The 25,271-nt window shown below is 33.5% G+C and overlaps 3 protein-coding genes and 1 long non-coding RNA gene across 4 annotated transcripts; 1 reads left to right on the top strand and 3 right to left on the bottom strand.

The window, feature by feature from the left end:
- Window positions 1-1,988: 1,988 nt before the first annotated feature.
- LOC120346538 (uncharacterized) lies at window positions 1,989-12,214 on the bottom strand. The gene is made up of 22 exons (XM_078115213.1): window positions 12,199-12,214; window positions 11,360-11,563; window positions 10,595-10,798; window positions 9,781-9,934; window positions 9,592-9,674; window positions 7,501-7,654; window positions 7,339-7,421; window positions 6,695-6,848; window positions 6,418-6,500; window positions 6,174-6,327; window positions 5,641-5,723; window positions 5,396-5,549; window positions 5,229-5,311; window positions 4,734-4,887; window positions 4,571-4,653; window positions 3,536-3,689; window positions 3,388-3,470; window positions 3,165-3,318; window positions 2,720-2,802; window positions 2,465-2,618; window positions 2,266-2,348; window positions 1,989-2,146 (listed from the first exon to the last, which is right to left on the bottom strand). Exons 1-22 carry the CDS (start codon window positions 12,212-12,214, stop codon window positions 1,989-1,991), a joined length of 2,715 nt encoding a protein of 904 aa, XP_077971339.1.
- Window positions 12,215-13,241: 1,027 nt separating this feature from the next.
- LOC144425695 (P-selectin-like) lies at window positions 13,242-15,652 on the bottom strand. Its single transcript, XM_078115212.1, has 4 exons — window positions 15,646-15,652; window positions 14,977-15,207; window positions 13,820-14,041; window positions 13,242-13,551 (listed from the first exon to the last, which is right to left on the bottom strand). The coding sequence occupies exons 1-4, from the start codon at window positions 15,650-15,652 to the stop codon at window positions 13,271-13,273; spliced, it is 741 nt and encodes a 246-aa protein (XP_077971338.1). The 3' UTR covers window positions 13,242-13,270.
- Window positions 15,653-15,972: 320 nt separating this feature from the next.
- On the bottom strand, window positions 15,973-20,370 carry LOC144425611 (uncharacterized). Its single transcript, XM_078114936.1, has 4 exons — window positions 20,243-20,370; window positions 17,642-17,905; window positions 16,568-16,786; window positions 15,973-16,499 (listed from the first exon to the last, which is right to left on the bottom strand). Exons 1-4 carry the CDS (start codon window positions 20,337-20,339, stop codon window positions 16,105-16,107), a joined length of 975 nt encoding a protein of 324 aa, XP_077971062.1. The 5' UTR covers window positions 20,340-20,370; the 3' UTR covers window positions 15,973-16,104.
- Window positions 20,371-23,400: 3,030 nt separating this feature from the next.
- On the top strand, window positions 23,401-25,038 carry LOC144425615 (uncharacterized). Its single transcript, XR_013477551.1, has 3 exons — window positions 23,401-23,572; window positions 24,446-24,630; window positions 24,796-25,038. It is a non-coding gene; the product is annotated as an uncharacterized LOC144425615 (long non-coding RNA).
- Window positions 25,039-25,271: the final 233 nt, after the last annotated feature.

Below are 25,271 nucleotides of genomic sequence, written 5' to 3'. Positions count from 1 at the left end.
ATTAATTCATTAGTCCTAATCGCCCTTCTCTTAAATTTGGTACCTTATATTTAAAGTATCCAAACGAGCCAAATCTGAAGAATCTCTTTTCTCTGGAAAGTTTGTTCCCTCTTCTAAGCATTTTGCTGATAACCATATTGTTTCCAAACATTCAACTGTGTGTGGACCATAATAATTCGAACAGTGAAAAGGATAAACTGTAAAATAATTTAACAACAATTTATAGCAAATGAATAGAGTACATGATTTAATTATATCATATGATCAAGACTCACCAAGTCCAAGACAAAATTCTTGATTATTTGAATCCCCATTATCAGCATCATTAAATGTGTCATTAAATTCTGAAATCACTTCCCTGAAAACAATAACCTATATCCATGATCATAATTTTGTTGCTTAATCGTTTAGCTGTTTTGTAATTTTATCAGAAAACTACCGTACCTTATATTTAGTTCATCCAAGCGTGCCAAGTCAGAAGAATCTCTTTTTTCTGGATACTCCGTTCCTTCCTCCAAGCATTTCACAGATAACCATATCGTTTTCAAGCATTCCATTTGGTGTGGACCATAGTAGTTTTGACAATTTTCAGGATATGCTAAAATGACAGACGAAAATAAAAAACAATTTTCTACCAATCTTAGGTATATGGTCAATTTCACTACAGTTACTCACAAATTCCAAGGCAATATTCTTGATTATCGGCATCACCATTATCAGCAGCATTGAATGTTGCATTGAATTCAAGAATCACCTCCCTGAAAATGAAATATTTGTTATTTTGAATATTAATATTTTATAACGAATATACAAACACACAAAACCAGCAGAGCCTAGAAGTTGTCAATGGCACGTTACAAATAAAACCTCAATAATAAATTGTGTATTCCAAAATACCTGATATTTAGACCATCTAATTGAGTCAAATCTGCAGATTGTAGCTTCATAGGATATTTGGTCCCCTCTTCTAAACATCGAGCTGATAACCACATTGTTTCCAAACATTCAACAGGATGTGGTCCATAGTAGTTGATACAATTTGTTGGATAAACTAAATATACATTATAACTCGTACTACGTGTATTTTTTTTAAACAGAAGAACAAATCATGATAAAATTTAATACCCTTGTTCCGTCTACCATGAAGTCACCATGAAAGTGACATTAAGATAAATATGTAGACTCACCAATTCCAAGACAGAGATTCTGACTATCTTGATCTCCATTGTCTGCAGCTATGAAAGTATTATTGAACTCTGTAATAACTTCTCTGAATTATGGAAAAAGGATAACTTTATAGTTTATTTACAAAAAAAATGTCAATAAAAAATTATGCAAAATACCTGATATTTAAGCCATCCAATCGAGTTAAATCTGAAGATTCTCGCTTTTCAGGGTATTTGCTTCCTTCTTCCAAACATTTAACAGACAGCCAAATTGTATTCAAGCATTCGACAGAATGAGGGCCATAGTAATTTTCACAATTCACAGGGTAAGCTGAATTTTACATTATATGATTTGTTTTATATATAGAGTAAAAATATAGATATATAAATCTGCATTACACCTAAATGCCATTGAATGAATCACTTTTGACAGTAAAATAGAAATTCAAAAAAAAAATCTTACATTTTCCAAGACAAAATTCCTGATATTTGGCATCGCCTCCATCAGCAGCAGCAAATGTGTCATTGAACTCCAATACCACTTCTCTAAATAGAAAAATATTGCATAAAGAATATATTTTTACTTTCATGTGTGCATATATCCTAAGGTTCCATTACATTTGAACCCACGTACATTTGGACCCATGGCAATTGCACCTGCCTACTATTGCACCTATGGAATTTTTTTTTGTTTTACGGATATTTGAACCCATACTAACCCTAACCCATGGGTTTAACACCCGCATATAGATTGAACCCGCGGATATACACATGGGTTCAAATGTACATGGGTTCAAATGTACGGTCACCATATCCTAATATTTACCTTATATTTAAACCATTTAGTCGATCAAGTTCTGTCATATCTAGTTTACTTGGATATTTGCTGCCTTCTTCCAAGCAACTTACAGACAACCATATTGTTTCGAGACATTCAACAGTGTGAGGGCCATAGTATTTCTCGCAGTTTGAAGGATAGACTGGAAAAATAGGGAAAATAATAATTCCCTTCTGGCTATTTTAGTATTCACTTAAAATTTGTGAAATAAATGATGAAGTTTATCGCAAGGATTGAAACTACTTTATAAAAAAAACTTACGAATTCCAAAGCAGAAAGTTTGTTCATTTGAATCTCCATTATCAGCAACAAGATATGTATAGTTAAATTCAGAGACCACTTCTCTATAAAAACAAAGTCAAACATGTAAACTTATCCAAAACTGAGCTAAGAATTATCCAGCGAACTGGAGCTAGTTCTAAACACCAAACATTGTTGAACCATGCTAGAAAAAAATTACCTAATATTCAAGCCATCCAGACGTGATAAATCATTAGAATCTCTTTTAGCTGGAAATTTAGATCCTTCCCTCAGACATCTTGCCGACAACCACATCGTTTCAAGACATTCTAGAGAGTGGGGGCCAAAGTATTTTTGACAATTTTCAGGATATGCTGGAAAAATAGTAAAATATTTAACAATAAATTTGCTGCATGAACTTCAGGAAGATGGAAGAATTGTAAACCACTATCACACATAAATACACAATACTCACAAATTCCATGACAATGCTCTTGGCTATTGACATCACCATTTTCAGCAGTATTGAAGGTGTTGTTGAACTCCAAAATTAATTCTCTGATGCATACAAATATGATAAGTTTGAAAATTCAGTACTCAAACAATAACTGTCTTCTAGAACTGACTGCTAGCTTTACCCAGGTGATATAAAGCATTGACTCAAAATTTCAATTCGATTTCTTTCCAGTACAGGCACAGAATTGAGGGACAGAAGACAGAATGGAATTATTTCAAATTAAATACATTAAATTAGAAAATTATGGACATTGTATGTAATACAGGGTTGTGAAATGATTAAAAAATAATTTTTTAAAAAGAGGTGTAACATAAATCAAATATCACAATCCACACTAGGACAAACATAATGAACTTAAACTTCATTCCAGATTGAATTACTATCATCAATGATTAGCCCATACCTGATATCCAAATCTCCTAAACGAGCTATCTCAGAAGCATCTCTTTTCTCTGGAAACCAGGTTCCTTCTACCAAACATTTCACAGAGAACCAAATTGTTTTCAAACAGTCAACAGGATGCGGACCATAATAATTTGTGCATTCATCAGGATAAACTGAAAAAAAAATGGATCAGCGAACCAGAGGCAAAAAAGAAACTAAAAAAAAGATATTCATTAACAAACCTAATCCCAGACAGTAGTTCTGATTATCTGGGTCATTATTTTCAGCAGAAATAAAAGTATTGTTGAATTCTATTATGACTTCTCTGAAAACATAATACCACCATTGAATTAAAAGATGACAATCACAATTGGTATGCAGAAAGGTTACCTCAAATTTAATCCATTTAAACGAGACAAATCAGTTTCATCTCTTTTCTCTGGATATTTGCTCCCTTCCAACAAACACTTTGCAGTTAACCACATTGTATTTAGACAATTAAGAGCGTGAGGCCCATAGTAATTAACACAGCTTTCGGGATAGGCTAAAATAAAATAATACATTGGCAAATTTTTTAAGATAATCAGTGGCAATGGAAAATAATATCGAGTATGATCATCAATACTAAATCTTCTCAATGTAGATTTTGTATTATATTAAATATCCTCCTCGATACAATTATGCTATAGAGCAGGGTTTCCCAAACTTTTACAATATGCTGCACACTAACTACGAGATAAAAAAAAGTCACGGCACACCTATTGCTAATGAAAGTTTTATTTCATCCCTTTTCCGCAAACATTATGCGTTTCATCTGTAAAAAAAATTGAAACAAGATTTCCTTGTCTTTATCGTTTTTAGCTCTTAATTTTTGTAAGCTCATAAAACTAATATTCGCAGAATCATGAAAAAATTAAAAAATTACTTTGGTGTACTGTATATTGTATGTGTTGTACCAATATATATTTCTAATGACAATCGTTGAACACTCGCTCTCTGAAATTGATGACAAAAAATATAAATAGTGTCGAAGTTAATTAACAGAATTTGTGGCAAAATTAAAAACTCTGTATATATATATATATATATATATTGTTACGAAATACATCACCTATCAGCAGACATTAAATAAGAAATCTTTATATTTGGCTGCACACAGTTTGGGAAACCCTGCTATAGAGTTATAAAACTGAAAAAAATAATACTTTAAACATAAAATAACAATAGTGAAACTTGAGTTTGTGTCCATCAATTTTTTGATAATAATATTACATCTTTTAATAAATAATTAGCAAAATACTAATATATACATAACTTCAAATTATTCCTCATACAAAAACACAATTGATCCACAAAATATAGGATCACACAAACAAATGCATACTTCAACAGCATGTTTTTTGGACTTCTAATATTCACACTTACAAATTCCAAGACAATAGCCTTGACTATCTACATCACCGCTTTCCGCAGCATCAAATATATTGGTGAACTCCAGAGACACTTCCCTAAAAGTGCAAGGAAAAAGAATTACAATTATAACAGACTGGTCAAAATCCATATGGTACTTTTGTTTATAATGTTTAACCTTAGATTCAGTTCATTCAATTTGTTCAATTCTGTCTCATCAAGTTTATTAGGATATTTGCTTCCTTCTTCTAAACATTTTGCAGACAACCATATAGTTTCAAGGCATTCGAGAGAGTGTGAGCCATAGTATTTTGCACAGTTAATGGGATATGCTGAAAAAAATAATATACTCTATCATTCCCCAAGTATATGAAGAAAAAATAAAATAAGCTAAAAAATATGATATGGATATTTAATAAAAATTAAACTAATATATGATGCTATGTTCATTGGTCATGTACATGTGTATGAAATGAAACAAAAATATAGATAAGCATATTAGTGTGGTTTTGTGACTACTACCTTGACAAAATCAGGAAAAAAGTTTTTGTATATAAATTAACATCTTTTAGCTTATATCTTTTCATTTTGTTTTGTTAACTACCATAAATTAATGTATAAATTAGTTAACAGATATTGTTGAAGAAAACATGTGCGATTATTCGTATCATACCCATCCCAAAACAAAAATCTTGATTGGCTGAATCACCACTTTCTGCAGCATTATACGTCTCATTGAACTCCAATAACACTTCCCTGAATCCAAAAGCAACATAAATTAAAAAATAAATATTTTGTTTTAATATATTACTAATATTGATTTTTATAAAATTCCAATACCTCAAATTTAAGCCATTCAAACGTGCCAAGTCAGCTGTGTCTCTAATTTCAGGATATTTGCTTCCTTGTTGTGTACACTTTGCAGATAACCACATCGTCTTCAAGCAATCGACAGAATGAGATCCATAATAATTTTCACAGTTTTCAGGATAAACTAAAACATCATTACACATTAGTTCAATATAACTAAAACAGTTTTTATTGTTCAAATATAAAAAGATTGTAAATGTCATTATTGCCATTACCTATTCCAAAGCATTTGAGTTGATTTTCTTCACTACCATCATTTGCTGATTGTGCTAATGCATTAAATAAAGTTGCTAGTTCTCTGTTTGAAAAGTAGATGCAAGAACATTTAATTAAACTATGGCAAAGACATTACCGCAACACATACAAATAAATTTATTCAAATGGAAACAATAAAAATGTTATCAAGATTGCATGTATGAGCTTTTGCTAACACATATATTTTATTGGTGGAAAAAAGTAATTCCGTTCTACTATAAAATCTTGTATCCACCATGGTAAAGCATCCAAACAACCCAGGTCACATACAGAAATATAGAGAATAAAATGAATGATTTAAATCAAAAAAGCAATATAATGAAAATGAACATGCTTGGAAAACCTGTGGTTTGATTATTACACTTCAAACAAGCTGTTCTTCTTAGAATATGATGCAAAATTATTTTAATACTCTAATAGATAATATTCCCTCCAGTTGTATTTAAAAATACTAAATAAAACTAAAATGAAGTATAGTAGGTCTGAAACTTACTTCAAGTTTTTATTATTCAAATTTTCATGTTGTGGAGTACTGAGTTTCTCTGGATATTCGGAACCCTCAGGTGTACATGTTGCACTATTCCAAACTGTTTTTAAGCAATCAATGCTATGAGCACCATAATAATTTATACAACTTGTGGGGTACACTAGAAATATATTTCGATCATGATTAAAACAACATTTGTTGAGAAAAAGCCTGAAAAATAGCATATTATATAGGTGGCAATATATCATACCCATTCCAAAACAGGACATCTGCTTGTCTTCATCTCCACCATCAGCCAATGCAAAAGTGTTGTTAAATTCATTGATAATATCTCTGAAAAAAATCTCACTTTAAAATTTTTTGATTCAGATAAATTAATTGACATTATATTTATTTACATTTGATACATCAAGGGAAGTATTCAAGTGAATGTCATTTACCAATACTTTTCAATAAGAATTGAGATAATGTAGGTTTTAATGTTTGACAACAATACCACATAATTCAAACTCAAATATCCCATGCACCTCAAATTCAAACCATTTAATCGAGTAAATTCTATTTCATCTCTCTTTTCTGGAGAGTCATTTCCTTCTTCTAAACATTTTGCAGACAGCCATATGGTTTCAAGGCATTCAATAGAGTGTGGACCGTTGTAATTCATACAATGGGTAGGAAAGACTAAAAAAAAAAAATTTCAATCGAATCAACAACATGCAAAGTTGAGGTAGTATAGAAGTATTTTTCACCATACTTTTATCGGAGAGCCATGAAAAACCAAGATAAAATTTAGCATGGGTGTGCAGTTATTTTTTCTCATGGAGCATTTGGAATTCAAGAAGAGGCTACATATTGAATGCTAATAATAGCATGATCTAAGCATGACACTAAATCAGATAAATGATGTGATGCAATTATTATATTTGAACATGATTCGAGAGAGTACAACCTTGACAAATTCTTGGAGCTTCATTAATTGCAGTTAAATATATCAATCTGCCACCTACCATTATATAATACAATACGTTTAACACAAACATCAGTGAGCAAATATAATATGTCCGCTATCAATATACGGTATTAACACAATAATGTATACCAGTGTTAGTTTAGTATTTTCTATTTCAAGATACCTCATGATCTCACAAAAATGCTTCAAACTACAGCATACCCAATCCATAACATTGGAGTTGCTTTAAATCAATTCCACTGGCTGCATCTTCGTAGGTTTTATTAAAATCATCAATTACATTCCTGTGGAATAACATTCAAAATAAATTAGTATCTAACTATCTATTGAAAAATGCACTTGAGAAGTTTTATTCAGTGATACCTTAAACTCATTGAATTCAATTCCTCACGTTGAGCACTTGCGAGGCTCTGGGGATGTCTGGTACCCTCTTGCGAACAGCCCGCAATCAGCCAAAGTGATATCAGACATGCATCAGTATGGGGTCCATCAAGATTGGTACAAGTCTCCGGATAGGCTGTAAATGCAAAAATATAGCTGCAATATCTGGGTGTATGCTTTTCAAGATATTTATTCATTTTTTTAATTCAGGGGTCACCAAACTTTTTTGACCGCAGGCCGGGTATGACTCAAACTGTGTTGAAACGGGCCGGACAAATATTTTTGTCAATGCAATACAATAAATTCACAAAAGTTTGGAAATCCATTCAATTTATTCAACAATAAATATATTCTACATTTCTGAGGACTTGAATATTAAATTCTATCTCTATCGCAGAATATATGAGTATAACAAGTACATTTTGATTTTCCCGCAAAAAATCATACACAAAACATAAACAATGAACACACAGAAGATTGGGAAAACTGGCAAAACCTTTATAAAGGTTTAATAGGTCGAGAACATCCTAGGGAAACAAATATACAAGATTTCTATATCTATTCAACTATCCTGAGTTTAGCTGTTAGCAAATTGTTGCTGCCATGAATTAGACATGTTAAAAAATCCACTTTTTCGCGCCAAAAAATATGTACGCATCACTTCTGCTATGTACCTTTACGTCGCGTTGGAATACCGCTCATATAAACGACTACGGACTGCCTGCGGTACCTTGGAATTCCATGAAATTTTGACATAATTTAGATAAATAAACAACTATTATCTGGTATTTGATTTTTTTCATTAGCGCATAAATTTCAAGTTATACGTAGTGCAAATTTTGATATTGTCTATGGACACCAATTAAATTTATGTGAACATGTGTATTTCCCTGATACTTACCAATTTTTATGAAGTTTGTTCTATCAGAACATCTTTAATTATTACCCACAATGAACCAATGTCAAACTAACATGCACAACTCCAGCGCTTATTTGTGACGAACTTTCGGCGGTGTCAATGACCGTTGCCAGAATAAAATCCTGAAATAGTCTCAATATTCCATAGATGTGACGCAGATTGAAAGATTAGAAATTAATATGTGTTCTTTTTTCATATTTATTACAGTTATTATCCAAAAAGTAATACAATCCTTATGGAAAAAATTGGCCTGTCGGGCGGTACTAAAATCCCGATATCTTTGTTACTTCTAGACCGTTTTTTATAAACTTGATATTGTCTTCTTATTTTCACTCAGATCTATCCACTGGTGCAGTTTTTATTTAAATCGAATGAACTTTAATTTGTTTGTAACATACCCACATGAATATCCGCATTTAGGCAGTACAAAAGTTAGTGTGACTTGTGAAATTGCAGCAGTACGCGAGGAATCACAGTACTATTAGCGCAACATGCACATTCGTCGTTCATTTCAGCGCAAGAAACGTAAACAGTTTCGTCGAAAGCACGCGCCACAAGTATACGAGTGCATCTTTCGCGGAAAACGTTTCGCATCGATAGATAATTTTAGTCTAATTTGTCAGAGCTATTTCTAAACTAATTTTTCATCACTACTATTAAAACTAAAACTCTTAAGGAGGCAAATAATGATTGACTTATTTGATTCAAATTTTCCAAACACAACCAAAAACTAACGAATAGCATTCAAAATCGCAAAAACGAAGTAATGTTTACAACCAAGACTGAATCTATCAAGGTGACAAAAGTGTCTGAGCGGATGCGAAAAGGCCTATTATTAAGTCACTTTTTTTGCATCTTGCTGATTGGCCCTTATTATCAAATAAACAAGGAAGACAATGCTCGGAAAAATTTCCATTGAAAAAAAAATTTCGCAATTTTTGCGTGTTATTACGGGCCGGAAAATTACGCCGCGGGCCGTAGTTTGGTGACCCCTGTTCTAATTTGTCTCCTATTTCATTTACTATTTCAAATTAACAGTTTACGATAACAATATTAAGATTAGAACTTGTACTTACTTATCTTTCAAAGAAGTACTTCAATGAAGCAGTCCAAAAAATGCGATGTAAAAATACTTTATATATTCCTAAACTCACCAAATCCTACGCATTTCCTTTGCGATATTGAATCCCCATTAACTGCACTTGATTTCAAACCTTCAAATTGCTGCAGCAAGTCACTGGCAAAACAGACAGCAGTATAATGGACAGCATAAGATAAATTGAATGATAGACGCAACATAAATAGATACAATAGCCTAGGCCTGTAAATAATTGTAATCAAACCTTAATGGTATGTTTTCCAATTCTGATATCCTACTAGCAGAAAGCTTTGGTGGAGCATCAATACCGTCATTATTGCAACCACCATCAATCCAAATAGCATTAATACATTCAACTGAATGTCCACTCAAATGGCTGGTGCACTCAATAGGTAAGTCTAAATTATATAAGTGAAATAAAAGATAAAACATAATGCATATTTCTGAAACCTATGATTGATACATTGAAAAATTTGAAGTATTCAACTTGTGCTTTTGACATAAATGAATGAATACAAAATCCACGTACAGTGATACATCGGTAAAGCTAAGGATTGGAAACTCGAACAATTTGGGAGCCGACCAAAAAATTCAAGACGAAAATGCTGCAGTACTCGGACAAAATTTGAAGCTTGAACATCCATGCCGACCCGAGCACACGGCCGCATGCTGAAAACAGTGAGGACTACTATCGAGTTGAAAAAAGAAATCATTGTGAAATATTTAAGGTGTTTCGAGTGTCTGATTTTGTCTTACAGTACATAGCGAAGTCTACCATTTCAACGCCTTTGAAAAATAAGGATATGATAAAGAAAGCTAATGTTGCGCAGGCAGCGACAGCAATTATTGTTGTTTAAGTACACGTTTTATTAATATTTTAGGTCTTTGGGAATACGAAGCAATGTATTGAAATATGTATGATAGTTTCCCATATCCCAAAAAATTTGGTACTTGAACAAATCGTTAGTCAAACACCAATCCTGAACGAATTATGTTCAACTACAGAGGTATCACTGTACTACCATAGCATATCATCACTTTAATCCAATTCTACTTACAGACACAACTTTCAACAGGAGGATCCCAAGCTGCAATACGATCACTGTCAATATCCTTACAAAAAAATGAAGTTGAAGATACAGGTAATCGGGTACCCTCTTGGCACTGAAAGACACATTCAGAGCCAATGACAGCTTCATTAGAACAACTAAATGAAGTCTCACTTGTAAACTGAGATTGTTCCAGAGGTTCACATTCAATCACTAAAAAACACAAATATATGAAAAATAATACTATAAATATGACAAAAACAGTTAAGTTTTAGGTGGGCATATGCCATTGCCTGCTTTCAAGGATCAAGATTTCGGAACTGCAAAGTCTGTTTCTACGTATTTCCAAACTCCGATGAGCATCTTGGCATAATGGAATCAATACTTACAAATGTGTGCAAAGATAGCCAGTGGAGAATCACAGCAAATCAAAAGACCATTTACTGGAATCTATATAAATGATCTGTGCTATGTAAAGCAATATACCAACTCATTAGCAGGTTTTAAAAAATTTCAATTTATTTCAAAGAATATATATATATATTGGTATGTTATAACTTATGTAAAAACTTGCATAGCATTAAAATATTTGAGAAACTAAAATTTGTGTGTCTTGCCAGTTGTTATCATGTTTGTAATTATCCAATATTTAGTTATGCTTTGAATTAAACTAGTATCAAACCAAAATAGTATTTATTATTCTTGGATGAACTGACCATGTCATACTGAAACATCTTAAACTACAACTTGGCCAACAACTATAACTAATCTTACAAGTGCAAAGTGAAAACTCTCGACTCCATTCTGCAATTGAATCTCCATCTTCATCCAAGCATGCCACTTCATCTGGTGCACCTTTCAGTGACATTTGTTCAGGGCAGGTTATGGTGCACACAGAGTCTAAATTATTTGATGACGTGCAACTTACATAGGTGTCATCAGGAATGAAAAGCTCATCCAGTTCTTGACAAGTTATACCTAAAATATATCAATAAAGAAAATGCATTGTCAAGTATAAATAAAAAAGTATTTGTTATTACAAATAGAAGGATCAATTCTTGTAGTTATGAACACATATAAGAAGCAATATAACAAAATATTATTAAAAGATATCAACATCATTTTAACACAAGATATAGATCAGGGGTGGGCAATTACTTTCCTGAGTGGGCCAGATGTGGATAATAGACTGGATTACTGGGCCGGATGATCAAAACTCAATATGATCAAAAACGGTTTATTTGCAAATTCGCAACTCGCAAGTCTATCAGTCTTTTTACTTCCTCAAAAATGCCAGATGACTTGCGGTTACTATATTTTCAGTACATTTACAGGGGAAACGAGTCGTCGCGCTTACGACATTCATTAAAATTGCCGACTTTGTCACCGATGATGATTTTCTGTTGCGTAAAATATTCAGTTCATGGCCGATACGAGCATTAAAATTGTCTCGCGATATTAATTCAATTATTTTCAACGTGAATCGCCGTAGCGCCGAGTTACAATATATGAAAATTTCACTATTCTGAAATACTACAATCTGAATTTTGGTTTAAGATAAATTTAGGATATCACCATTTGCAAAATCCCAATGTCTGAGTACAATTTAATACGATAAAGTAAAAGCATTATAACTCCAATGCAGTAAACTGGCGCCGCACAAACAAAATGTTTGGGAACCGCTGGACTGAGCAATAGTTTCCGATTGAAAATTTCGAGATAATTTAGTTTACCGACATAATTTCGATGTTCTCGGCTTAAATACCCACGTCAGGAAAACAATTGGTGTTTTTAACTTAATTTTACTCGCCGAGAATGCGCAATTGCCCCCTGTCGACCCGTTTCCTATCTTTTTTGCCCCCACTTTGGGAATCGTTGCGCTAGACAAGACAAAAGTAAAGAACATATGTTGGGGCATTCACAAACGCACGAAAAAATTTTCAGGCCCAAATGCTGATATACCAGGAGCTTGAGTTTTTTTAATGACCTAAATAATTCGGATGGATGAATTTTGCACATCATATTCAGGTGCTTATAATACGCGATGAATCACGGTATTTACTTTAGCCGACGATCAGTTTCAATTTATATCATCGATATTTTCAACGAATATCTATATTCCTAAAAACTATGGTCATAATTTCAGCGGGCACAAGTGGGCCGGATGAAACACTCCGGTGGGCCGGATCTGGCCCGCGGGCCTTAATTTGCCCACCCCTGATATAGATGGGAGTATATAAATACCAATGATAATCCATCCCACAATGGACAAATAAAAATTTTTCTACATACCAGTTCCACCCACTTGATTGTAAATACATGGAATAAAAATATTTTGAGGTAATTAGTCAAATGCATTCAAGAAAAATCATAATTTTCATCTAAACAATCCAAGATATGTGCCATCCCGAGTCTATTCTTGATTTTAGTATAACCCAAATTAGGAACAAATTAAACTTGGAATAAACAAAAATTGTACTCAATATACCTTTACATGCAGGCACATATAAATCCCAACTTCCCCTTCTGTCATCATCAGGATCGATACAAGTAATTGCGTTTTGCTCAGAAGTCAGAATATATCCAGAATCACAAGTGAAAGTGCATGAAGATCCAAGATTATTAGAATTTGTGCAGTCTAGTTGCAAACCCGACGACAGCGCAATTTCAGGGCATGTGACACCTTTAATTGTAAACAATTTTTAAAGAAAATTGAATATTCATGAAAATTGCTAAATACAAAGTTAAAATGGCACAATAAAAACACAAACCAGTACAGTCAGGAAAATCTAGATTCCATTCTCCATTTCCATCATCATCTGAATCTACACAAGTAACTTCAGTGTGTTCAGTCATAATTAAACCAGTTTTGCATGCAAAATTACAGCGCGAGTCATAATAAATGGTGTTTGTACATGTTACTTCAACATCAATATTATCTACTTGAATTTCCTCACATACAATATCTGTAATTAAAGATTTTAACATTTTTATAACTGTGCAACAAACATGTATCTGCTAATATCGCTAATACTATATTTCAATTTCTTTTTCGTAACTGTATGATACAGATGTTGAGTTTGAGATGTAAATTGGCATGCGCGAGACTATTTGTTACAAGCATTTTCTGTAAATTTGGACTTGAACCAAATTAGAATAACATGATAAAATTAAGCTTTTCGTGCATGGAAGTAATCAGTTTAATTCAAGAATATGTTGTTGTTGTTTACTTACCAATGCATGGATAATACTCCACTCTCACTATGCCATCAAAAGCTGGAATGTAACTTTCCAGATAATCATTTTCACAAACGACTTTGATTTTTTCACCTTTAGGAACGGTGTATGTACCGAGTGGGCAATGATACTCACATTCAGTTCCAACCAAATATATGTTACTTGTGCATGAATACAAATCCCCTCCAGGGAAATGAGACATATCATGGCATACTCTGTCTTGAAACATAAAAAGGATGGCTTACTGAACTTAATTAAACATTCAAGTATCAAAATTTAGATAATTTGACTGAATAATTATCAGTAGCTGATGGGACCAGCCTGAAAACAATAGCTATTGAAAAGAGGTCTGAAATAAATTGGTGTCCAAGTTTTGGGTAATGTATCACAATAATTTAAAAATATTTCGTGTATGTATCTAACAAGAGTATAAAATAGATCTGGTTTATTTAAGAACTCAGATTTACTTACTTCTGCTTCATATCTTAAAATTATTTTTGTTTTCTATTTGTGTGAAATAATTTCTGAAAGTTTACAGCAATTAAATATTATTCACTGATTGATAATGATTGACACACACATTTTTACTTACTCAATCTACTTAAGGTATTATTTGCTCTTTTGATTATATATTTATTTTCTTCATATTTGTCTTTATCAATTATTTTATCATCTGTTATGCTGATTTTAGACTCAAAATAAACTTATACAGTAATCCTACAAAGATACTTTTATAATATGCCTTTATTATTGAATGTGTTATGATCTCAGGGCCCTATTCCTATATTCTATTTTCGATCCAGGCAATGGTTTATTTAATCAATTAATTAACAAAAACTCCATCTACTGTTGTTACGATTAGTTAAGAGACTCTTTGAATATGCCCTTTTCAAACACATAGGGCCTTGCTATTTTTGAATGACCAAATTAATGACTTTCAACAATAATGCTACAGCATTATACTAATCGATCAATGTCTGATACTATAGATTGGCGTTATAAAAGTGGGTGACATGCTCTTTTTTCAAATGAATATCAAACAAAATTTAATTTCAGAATATGTCATCACCAAGGTTTTGATCATTCGAAAAGTTAGATACATTTAAAGATTAGATTCGAAAGAACAAAAATGTGCAATAGTAATATGTTTATACCAACGCAATTTGGCATCATTCCATCTTTAAATCCTTCACTTGTCCATACACCGTTAAGTCCATATTCATCAAAGTCACCAGTTTGTTTACAGGTCAGTAATCGAGGGCCAAAAACAGCACGCCCTTCAAGACAGGAAAGTCTGCATGCCAATTCATTGTCATGTAAACAATGAAATGTCTCTTCAATTGGATTTTTTAGATCATAAAGGGGAGCGCATAAAACAGGCTTCCCTGAAATTTAAAAAGGTTAATTTTGTAATTAAAAAAAAAATGGCATTCACTTGATGTAATTTGAAAAGTACCTGAGATCACTATAAGAGTTTCATCAGTATTGAAATGAATATAAATTGATAAAACCGCAAATAAATATGTTCTGTATTTTAATGAAGTTTTGCTTCATTATAATATATCAGGGTAATATCAGAAATTTAAAGGATCCTAAAAATCATTTTTGAAGCGGATTGAGAAATGAAATGAGAGAGGATGCATTACATTTGATACTGTTTGGAAAGTTAAGTGTTTGTATTAGCGGTATATTAATATGGGAAATCGGCTTGAAATCATATTTCATAAAACTGCTAATGACATATTTTAAATTTTCTCTCTTGTTTATTAAAGCATTCCCTACTCAAAACCAACAATATATTTATAATGAATGACACCTTTTACCTTTCATGTGCAAGAATTTTACACTCAGCTATACGAATTGACTCAAAACGCCAACCACTATATTCAAATACAACTGTGTACTTACTGTATATTGCAGTATTACTGTATATTGCTCTTAGAATATTGGAGAATATAGTCAGAAATAGACACGGATATTAAATGCATGAACATTAATATATTAGCATTGCTCAACAGCAAAAAATTCACAAGTCTAATAAATATAATATCCATTATAACTATCTGTGATAAATTCAAATACTTATTTGGTAAATATTGTGATTTCCAAAAATGCTTGCGAGTGCATGTATCATGTACTAAATAAATTGAAAGTATCAATTTAAAGCCTCTGGTAATATTTTTTGATATGTTTGTTTGAATCCTCCATTAATTAAAAAATATTTAATCAAAGTTGTTTGAATAACAAATGAACATTTTTTTCCAATACTATAATAATTCGTTTCATTTGTAAAAAATTAAATATGGCAAATATGGTTCTATCAAACATCTGACGGTCATGATTAACCCTATTACATAGAATAGTCCAACCTTGAATTTACTATTCGACCGTCTTATTAAACCAGTATAGTGAGTCATGTAACAAAGAATGTTGTACAACAGTGAATACTTACTGACACAACTGGGTGGTTCAGGCCACCATTCAGACAATAAACCCATGTCATACTGGCGGTTAATACAGCTTATTGGCTTTCTATGTGTCACATTATATGAATAATCATCACATGTCACTTTGCAGGTAGTGTTAAATCTGTAAACATTGTTGGCTTCATCAATCTCCTTGTCACAGCTTTCAAGAAATGTGCCAGGCATAAGATTTGGTGCAGTACAATCGTAAGCTAAAAAAAATATTTCTGAAATAGGAATCAACAATTTCTAGCATTCTTGATATAACAGAAAAACTCACGTTTACATTGAGCTACCCAAGTCTTCCATATTCCATGATTTATTCTCCCTGGTGTATTTGGATCTCTTTTAACACAAACAACAGTATTTAGTCCACCCTTTGCACATACAAAATCACAAAGTGCATTAAGAATATATCCATACTCTTCATTCCTTGGTGGATAACAAAGTTCTGGCTCACGTACACCATAGAGCAATGGAGAGTTTCCACAAAAAACGTCTGTGAAGCAAAAGTAAATATGGATACGATACATATTAATAATTTTAGACTGTATTATATTTTCTATTTACATAGAAACTTTTTTGAGGAAGCATAATAGTGAAGAAAATTTAAATGTTTGGAATATAATACTGTAATACTTGAAATAGAAGCGTCAAGAAATAAATTAAAGACTAATCCATGATTTGGAAAAATTACCAAATTGATAAGACAAATCCCGAAAATGCTTTATTTAGTTAGAGGCTGTGTGTCATTATAACAAGCTTGTAAAGACATAGCAAAATACCATATTCAGGGGTTATGAGCGTTAGGGTGGGTGTGAAGATGCATAAAAAAATTGTTGAATTTATAATCATTGCAGAGTGACTGACATATTCAAATCACATTTACGAACTTAAAAGTAGATCTGGGCAAATATGAAATTCAAAATTTGAATTCGATACTTTCTTGGAATGTTCAATTGATGATATTGTATTTTAGTAGTATCAATTATCGATTTTTAACTTTTATATGTACATTGAACAATGATAATATAAAATATAATATACTTATAAATACAATGGATGGTGAACACGTAATAAAAGTGTAAGTGCTAACATAATAAAGCAGGCAAAAATAATTATCTATCTAATAATTACCTCATTTCTCCATTAAACAGTAAATAAATTTTGAATTTAAGTTGCCTTTCCATATTCATGAAAAAGATGGTAAAAGTTTATTTAAAAAAAAAATACCAAGTATAGTAACTTTCAATATGAAATAACTTGGCATGTTCTGCTTTCTTCTGACCAGCAACTTGAGATAAATAATAATACATATGTACTGTATATACACATTATATATAATAATACTCACTACTACATGCCCCTAGTCCTCCTCGCCAAGCAGTGGTCACAATTGAATTCTTGGTATCCCATATCATCCAACACTGCATATGGCGATGGGGCCGAATTCCAGGTATCATGGTTTTGTCGTTGCAGTGATATCTGCATACCGTTCCATATCCGACCTCGCCATTTTTATTTTCACATGTCATGACCCAATTCCCTGGTTGATTAACGAATACTGCAAATGCGGAGTAATGGGGGATGCAGTGTTTATTCGGTGTTTTACCTCCAACTAAAAACAGATATAACATGAATGTGAAAATATGTTTGTCAAATATACCGCATCAGTCTTCATAGGCTACCATGGATATGTAATTTGGTCTGAAATATGCATTTCCAAACACGCAATGTCGGCACGACAGCGACGTACGTAGTTTATCAGCAGATTGGTACAAACCAATGAGAAAAGGTTTATAATTAATGAGAAATTCATGTCTATTGCATAAACAAAAAACACTGAAAATTTCGTTTCATTTATTCATTGCAAATTAACAATACATTAACTGATAAAAATCTTTTATCAGTTAAATAAAATTTTCTAACGATAGCAACCTGTTATATAACGACCCCTAACCTGTATTATTTACAGAGCATTACCGTCTGTTGTAGCGCAGTAGTCGTCGGGACATAAGGTTGTGAAACCGGCCCTTTTTTTGGACATGAAGTGGAGCTATGGATCGTTTCGTTATTATTGTTATTATTATGTTGTTGTTGTTGTTGTTGTTGTTAGAATTCTCTTTCTCGTTGTTACCGTATGAAAAAAATCGCATTTTTAATTAACTACGGGAACAACTGCTTTGAAATTTTCAGTTGAATATTGTAAAATTCCTAACTTTTCTATGAATCCTATGAGATCTGATATTTCGTTGTATAATTTTTTTATTCAAGGGAACACGGTTTTTGATCCGCGAAGCGCTTCGATTTTGCAAAATCTTGCGACGCAAAAGTGGTAAGTTTTTCGATACCGGTGACGCACTGCAGATGGGTGCGGTAACTTACTGTAGAAGGAAAAGTACTTCAAATTAATTAATACTACAGTTGTGAGTCGAATCAATTAGCATTTCAATCCACATTGGCACAAGATGCATGAATCATCATTGTCACGTGACCTGTGAAAGCTAGGGCAGGCAGTCCAGGTGATCAAGGCCAATTAAATATCGCTCTGAATAATCCCCGCAGTTTGATAGCCCTGACAAAGAATTCTCTGATCTGAGTAAATTCACACATCAAAAAACATTGCGAAGGTTACGATCCAGCTAAACCATGGGTTTTCGACGAGTGAGGAAAGGGCCACTGCTGGGCCACAGAAACATTTCCAGGCGCAACAAAATCTTAAAAATTACTAGAGTTATTGATAAATTTAGTTCATTTGTGTCACCATAGTTGAATTTTGATTGTAGCAGCAATGAATTATGATGCTGTCTTTTCGCTACTGAGTTGTGATTTTAATTCTAAATATTTTCATTCTAATTATAATTAAAGTGAAAGTGTTTATTTTTGGGAAAAGTTTCTTGTCATTTTTCACTGGGATGAAAATGTTAGAGTGCCACCGAATTTTTTATGCAACGAAAATGGGCCGCGAAAGAACCCAGGTTGAGAACCACTGCGGTAATCTCGAAAAACTATCCAAGTTTCACGTGTTGGAAACGAAAGGTCGGCCAAAAGTATGAAGCATCTATCTAAAAATGTGTTTAACATTGTGCTGTATAAAATATTAACATTGGATTGAATCGCAAATATTCAATTCTTACGTTTGTGACCTAATAACCACTGTTAGCGACGGTTAAGCGCCATCACGTGTTTTACTATAATGGGAGAATTTCGCGGATATGTTGGTAGTGCTCAACTGTTCATCAAGTATAATATATTAAAAAATATCGAAAATAATATCCCACGAGCGCTAAAAATGTACGATATATACAAACTGTAAGCCGTGTATGCAAGATTTCAGTTTGAATCTATGATAAATTTCAATTGCTCCTATTGCTCACGGCCATACATCTGGAATGTTTAAGCAGGATACATATTCTTATTCATCCCGGGGGTTGGGAGCCGACAGCACGGCTTAATCATATGACGTACGGTACCACGGGCTCTCGTTCGGTTACCTGTCCATGTTGGGTATGGGATTAATCCGACAGTTTTTTTTCTCAGATGCATGGACTTGATGGTAGAGGAAGCCATAACCGGATCAGAAGTTAAGTGAGCGACGTTACGACGGTGAAGAGTCGAGCAATCCTCTCGCTGTTTCGCACGTAATCTTCGCTCACAGAAAAGGCCGTAACAAAGCATATATACGGCTCATATATATACCACCCACTGAGCCGTACTCAGTTCGCAGTGTAATTAACGTTAGGTCTTCATTTCGACAGTTACAATCTTATCCTAATTAATTGGAAAGTCTACTTTAGTTATTGGTGTTTTGTTTGGTATGATCCGGTAAAGCCATGTTATAAAAAGTCAAACCAATAGTTTCACAGGGCGTTCTTTAACGAAAAATCCAATTTGTCCTGAATTGCTGGGAGTTGACTGATTGCGGTAGGGTTGACATTACAACCAAAACACTCACCTGCGTCTGAAGGTGTGATGATGCAGATCAAGACACTGCTCACCCAGTGAAGAGTATTTATTACAGAAATACATGTATGAACCTTAAGGTTCATCATGCTCGCCTCCCTAAATCACAGACACCTAAACCCCATGATAACAGACAACCGATAAAGATAAACTCGAAGCGCTAGCGGCCTGCCATTAGAACATCTATGTGACATCATTGTCTTACTATTGTTACGCTATAGTTAGTTCGAAAGTGAACCTTCGGAGAGTTCCCCCATGTTTAGGGTTACCATATTTTTGTGACTTCAGAGCGGGACGCCTCCAAAGACAACGAACGACCCCTTAGCTGTGATTTTCTAACTTTACATTTTCCGGTTTTACTACATTGGCCTACATCTGTCTTCATTGACCATATAGTCATCGAGAGTTCATTCGCATATTCTCTGTCCAAATATCGGGTTCAGTTCGAAAAATAGAAAGGAATTGACGTTAACGATATGGTACAAATAATTCGAATTTAGTCCAATTACTATTGGTTTTACATACGATACGTTTGCTAACAATGTTAGCGTGAAATAACGCATTCGCCTTCAGTAAGTAGGCTATCGCTGCGCTAAACAGAAACAACAGTAACGAGAACATGTTCGTGTAGTATGCTGGATGGCTGAACGCAAAAGCGGGACTTTTGGATGATTTGGCGGGACAAGACGCTAAAAAGCGGGACTGTCCCGCCTAAATCGTGACGTATGGTAAACCTACCTATATTTTTAAGTTGAATAAATCGGCGTGAATGAGATTGCGTCACTATACGTTTGGATTGTAATTTTAATGTAAACAGGTTGGGTATCTACGAAAAAATGACTGGATTTATTTTATTGGTCTTTGGTTGATTAATAGCAAATTATTTGAACATCTCATTAACTCAAGTTTTTTAACATCGCCGGGTGTGGTCACGTTTTCCGCGCTGCGGAAGGACTGGGCCTACAGACGATGCAAGGATGAGAATGACATTGAGGCAACATAACAGAATCGAAAAATAATGAATCAGGAATATCAAAAAGAGTATGGAATTGAAATTAACTGTTAGCAGATATAATACTGCAAATGCAATCACCGGTACTGCAAATTTTACCTAAATAATAAATGAGAATTCAAACAATTTCTTTCGGTACTATTTATGCATAAACAATTTGTATTGTGACACGATACGACCATTCCAATTCGCTGCGTTTTTAAACATTCATTAATGGCATATATATAATTGTTTTTGTTTTGTTCTGTGGGCATACTGTTTCGAGAATATTGGCCTCAACAATTACAGATCTGTTTATGAGTGATTAGTGTTTTTCCTGATACATGTTTTTACGAGTGACCGTGCACAGAGGTTACCAGCATAGTTTTGATTTAGGTTTGTATGTATCTTGAACCAATTTGCCAATCAGTGTAGTTTTTCATGGCTTTTGACCATCCTTGTCACATTGCATTCCACAAGTTATCTTTGTATCAGATTGGTCCTTTTTAGCGAAAATTATTTTAAAAGTAGCAAACAGCCTGAAAGTTCTATACATTCGCGTATTTTTTTTGCGTTTATTCCTGGCCCAAGCCTAGCTTAAGTTTGTGTTTTTTGTGGTTTTTTATTGTGAGTGTGTGCTGGTGAGCAGCACATGATATTCGTTATGATTTGAACTTTTTAAACTTTTAAAGGTTTTGCTCGCTCTCCAGAATTCTCCATTTTTAAATTGGGTTTATTATGGAGTTTTTAAAATAAACTAACTATCTAACTCAAATATAACAGCTAAGCAGTATAGTTTTCGATTATAAATTATATTTGACCTACACTGATTGTGATTTTTGACTTTATAGACTATACATGCAATTACATATGCGACGATGATGACACAACTCTATCATGTCCCAATGTGAAGTCGTACAAGAAAACAGACTGATGTCGTATGAAACTTCATTCGATTAATCAAATTTTTTTTCTGTCGGTCTCACAGCCCTATTCATTGCGATGATTGCTATAAACCAGGGGTCTCGGACTCAATTTACTTGGGGCCGCTGGAGCAGAGTCTGGGTGAGTCCGGGCCGCATTAGGTTTTCCACAATAAAAGCTAAGCAACTCGTTTAAATTGTATTCCTTGTGCACTGCAACTTTAAATGTGCAGATAAGACGTGTCGGGATGCTCCTATGCTCAACAAAGAAATATTTCATCCCCCAGTTTTCTTGACACTTCAAACGACACGTTTAGGTATGTGCGAAATTATAAATTTCTACCTTGTTATAAATGATGCGCTGATGTTTCAATCAAGTATTTAGCCGATGGACAGTGATGTTTCACCACATGGAAAACATGGTTACAAAGTATCAAGATAAGTCTAAGTGTTAGTGATTGTGACGTCAAAAATCATGGAAAACTGTTTTAAAATTATATCAGGCGGTCCCGCGATCGAATATCAGGTCTACACGTACGGTACTGGTAGGTTACCGCACCGCATATTCCTTTTGGAGGATAAATAATAAAACACTTTTTATATCACCTCGCGGAACACCAAAAAATGAAAGGGTTAAATTGATAAAGAACAAGAGATCTATGCTCACATATATGGACACGTAGCGCCACATAATTTTGATGACAAAAATTAAAAGTAATAGCCTTCTGGAGAAAATTCCATCTTTAACCACTGAAAATTGGTCCAGTAATCAAAGAGAAAAGCAATTTCTTCAAAACGTGTCAATGAACAAGAACAACAAAACAATTGTTATGTCCACTAAACGTGTCCAAAAACAAAACCAAAAGGAGTAGGCCTACTGTAAATTTGATAATGAAATTAACAGTTAAAAATCTAGTCCGACAGTTAACGAAAATGCCACTACCCTAACTTAGTCAGTCCGCTTTAGGCCGACGGTGACGCCATATTAAACGATCATTTGGGCGACAACCTCACGATTCTCAGATCGCCATGACGACTAATTTAGACGTATTTACGCTTCCTTTCCACAGAACACTCGGAGATGCTCGCGGAACATTAGTGTTCCGCGGAACACAGTTTGGGAAACGCTGTTATATTAAATGGACCGATCATGCTAAGTGACTTGCGGGCCACACTAACATTAAACTTTCATACTAAGGCGGGGGCCACAAACTATTGTCCTGCGGGCCGCAATTGCCCCGATTAAGTGAGTGACTTATAAATATTCAAGTTAGTTGTGCACATGGAATATTACACGATATACTTGACTATAGAACTGATAGAATGCAGATTACAAAACAAAATAGAAGAACAATCAATTGAATGGGAAGGCCCTAGGACCGGTTCAGCACTCGAAAGCACATTGACAGTAAGATTTTAAATTCACTTTAAAGCTCCCATGAGTAGATGTAGTCTAGTAGAGCCGATTTGTGCTACGATTGTCAGCATAAAAACGAGTAAGTTGTAAATGTTCTTATAGGTACCCAATACAGTAATGATTTGTCAAGGAATGTAAATTTTGATAAGAGATATGTGTATTTTCGGATCATAAAAAAGTTGCAGTGTGAGGATTTATGCTGTGTGATCAAAGCAGTAAGCAAGAATATAAATTGACTGATGGGTGATTGAAATTGTGAAGTCTGTATGAAAAACTTAAATTAAACACACATATTTTAACTTCAATTAATTAGTGTTTTATGATGGAGTTCTACTGATCTTGATAATTTTTTCCCAGACTCATTCTGTCATTGTATACAAAGTCACCAGCTGCATATTACAACATAAGAGGTGTTTTACGTTTGCCATGATAATCCATTTTGCTTGATTTCAGGCTGGTACTAATAACTTTTTTCACATAAATTGGATACCTATTATTGCTATTATCTAAACATGGCTTCAACATATATATATATTTATAATTTTAGATTTGCCAAAAAGTTTTGAATTATTTTGTCGAGTGTTTTTTAATTATTGATTTGTGATCAATAGCAATAACTTTTTTGCTACTGCAAAATCCACCACATTTATTGAATGCATTAATATTTCTCCTGGAACCGTTACATTTTATTAATTCCAATTTGTTTTATGGGGTATTCACATTTTTGTTTCCAATAATACTTTGTCAAAGTGGCTGTTATACTTATATATAAACACATACATGCTTAGATGGTAGACAAGGTTCCATCGTTGTGGGCAATTTATTTCGATATATATATCGTAACTAAAATATAAATATTTGCAGACGTCTCGAAACTCACTTGTGAAGAATGATTTGCTGTCACCAGATGGGGTTTTGGCATGGAAACACATTAGAGGGAATTTATGAAGATATGTCTAAAAAAACATTTGAAACAGCCATGTAAACTAACAGACCAACATGTTTAACTCAATAGCTTGTTAAAAATGTCTGTTAAATATCAAGCACAGGTATAGCACAAAGAATTGTTTTGGGTATTAATTCATTTGTATTTTCCTATTAGATCTATCTCCTATTGAGCATTTACATACTTGGATCATGATTATTATTTCTAAAATTACCAACAGTATTCAGGTCATTAATAACAGATGAACCGGGGAAATTTTTCTTTGTAGGTTCTTCCTGCATCTGTTGCTAGGATTTTGAAGATGTCTGAATTTGAAGCAACGCCAAGTTTTGCAAACTGCAAAATACCTTATTTGACATATGCAACAGCACTACTGACGTGGCTTCCCTCAAAAACGGAAATCTATTACTACTCTCTGAAACATCTGGAGACAAAAGACTGCAGTAGATCAGCTAAAATTTCATAAATTAATTTACACACTGGAAGTCTACAGCAGGTGATTAGCTCAAGGACTTTTTAACAAAATAAATGCTATACAGCTACATGCAACACATTCTGTAGTCATATTTAAAAAACAACAACATTTCATTGCTTCTCCAGCGTATGTAGGGCTCCAGATACTGGTACCTTCAACATGTGATATACCATATTAGACCAAACATCTGTCAGACCCCCCTTTAAGTGTAAGATAAAAGTCTTCTTAATTGTTTTACTATATCATACATATAAATTATTCGTGGCTTG

This window comes from Styela clava, chromosome 8 (assembly GCF_964204865.1).
Source record: "Styela clava chromosome 8, kaStyClav1.hap1.2, whole genome shotgun sequence".
NCBI classification, from domain to species: domain Eukaryota; kingdom Metazoa; phylum Chordata; class Ascidiacea; order Stolidobranchia; family Styelidae; genus Styela; species Styela clava.
This window is presented reverse-complemented; position numbering and strand designations above follow the sequence as displayed.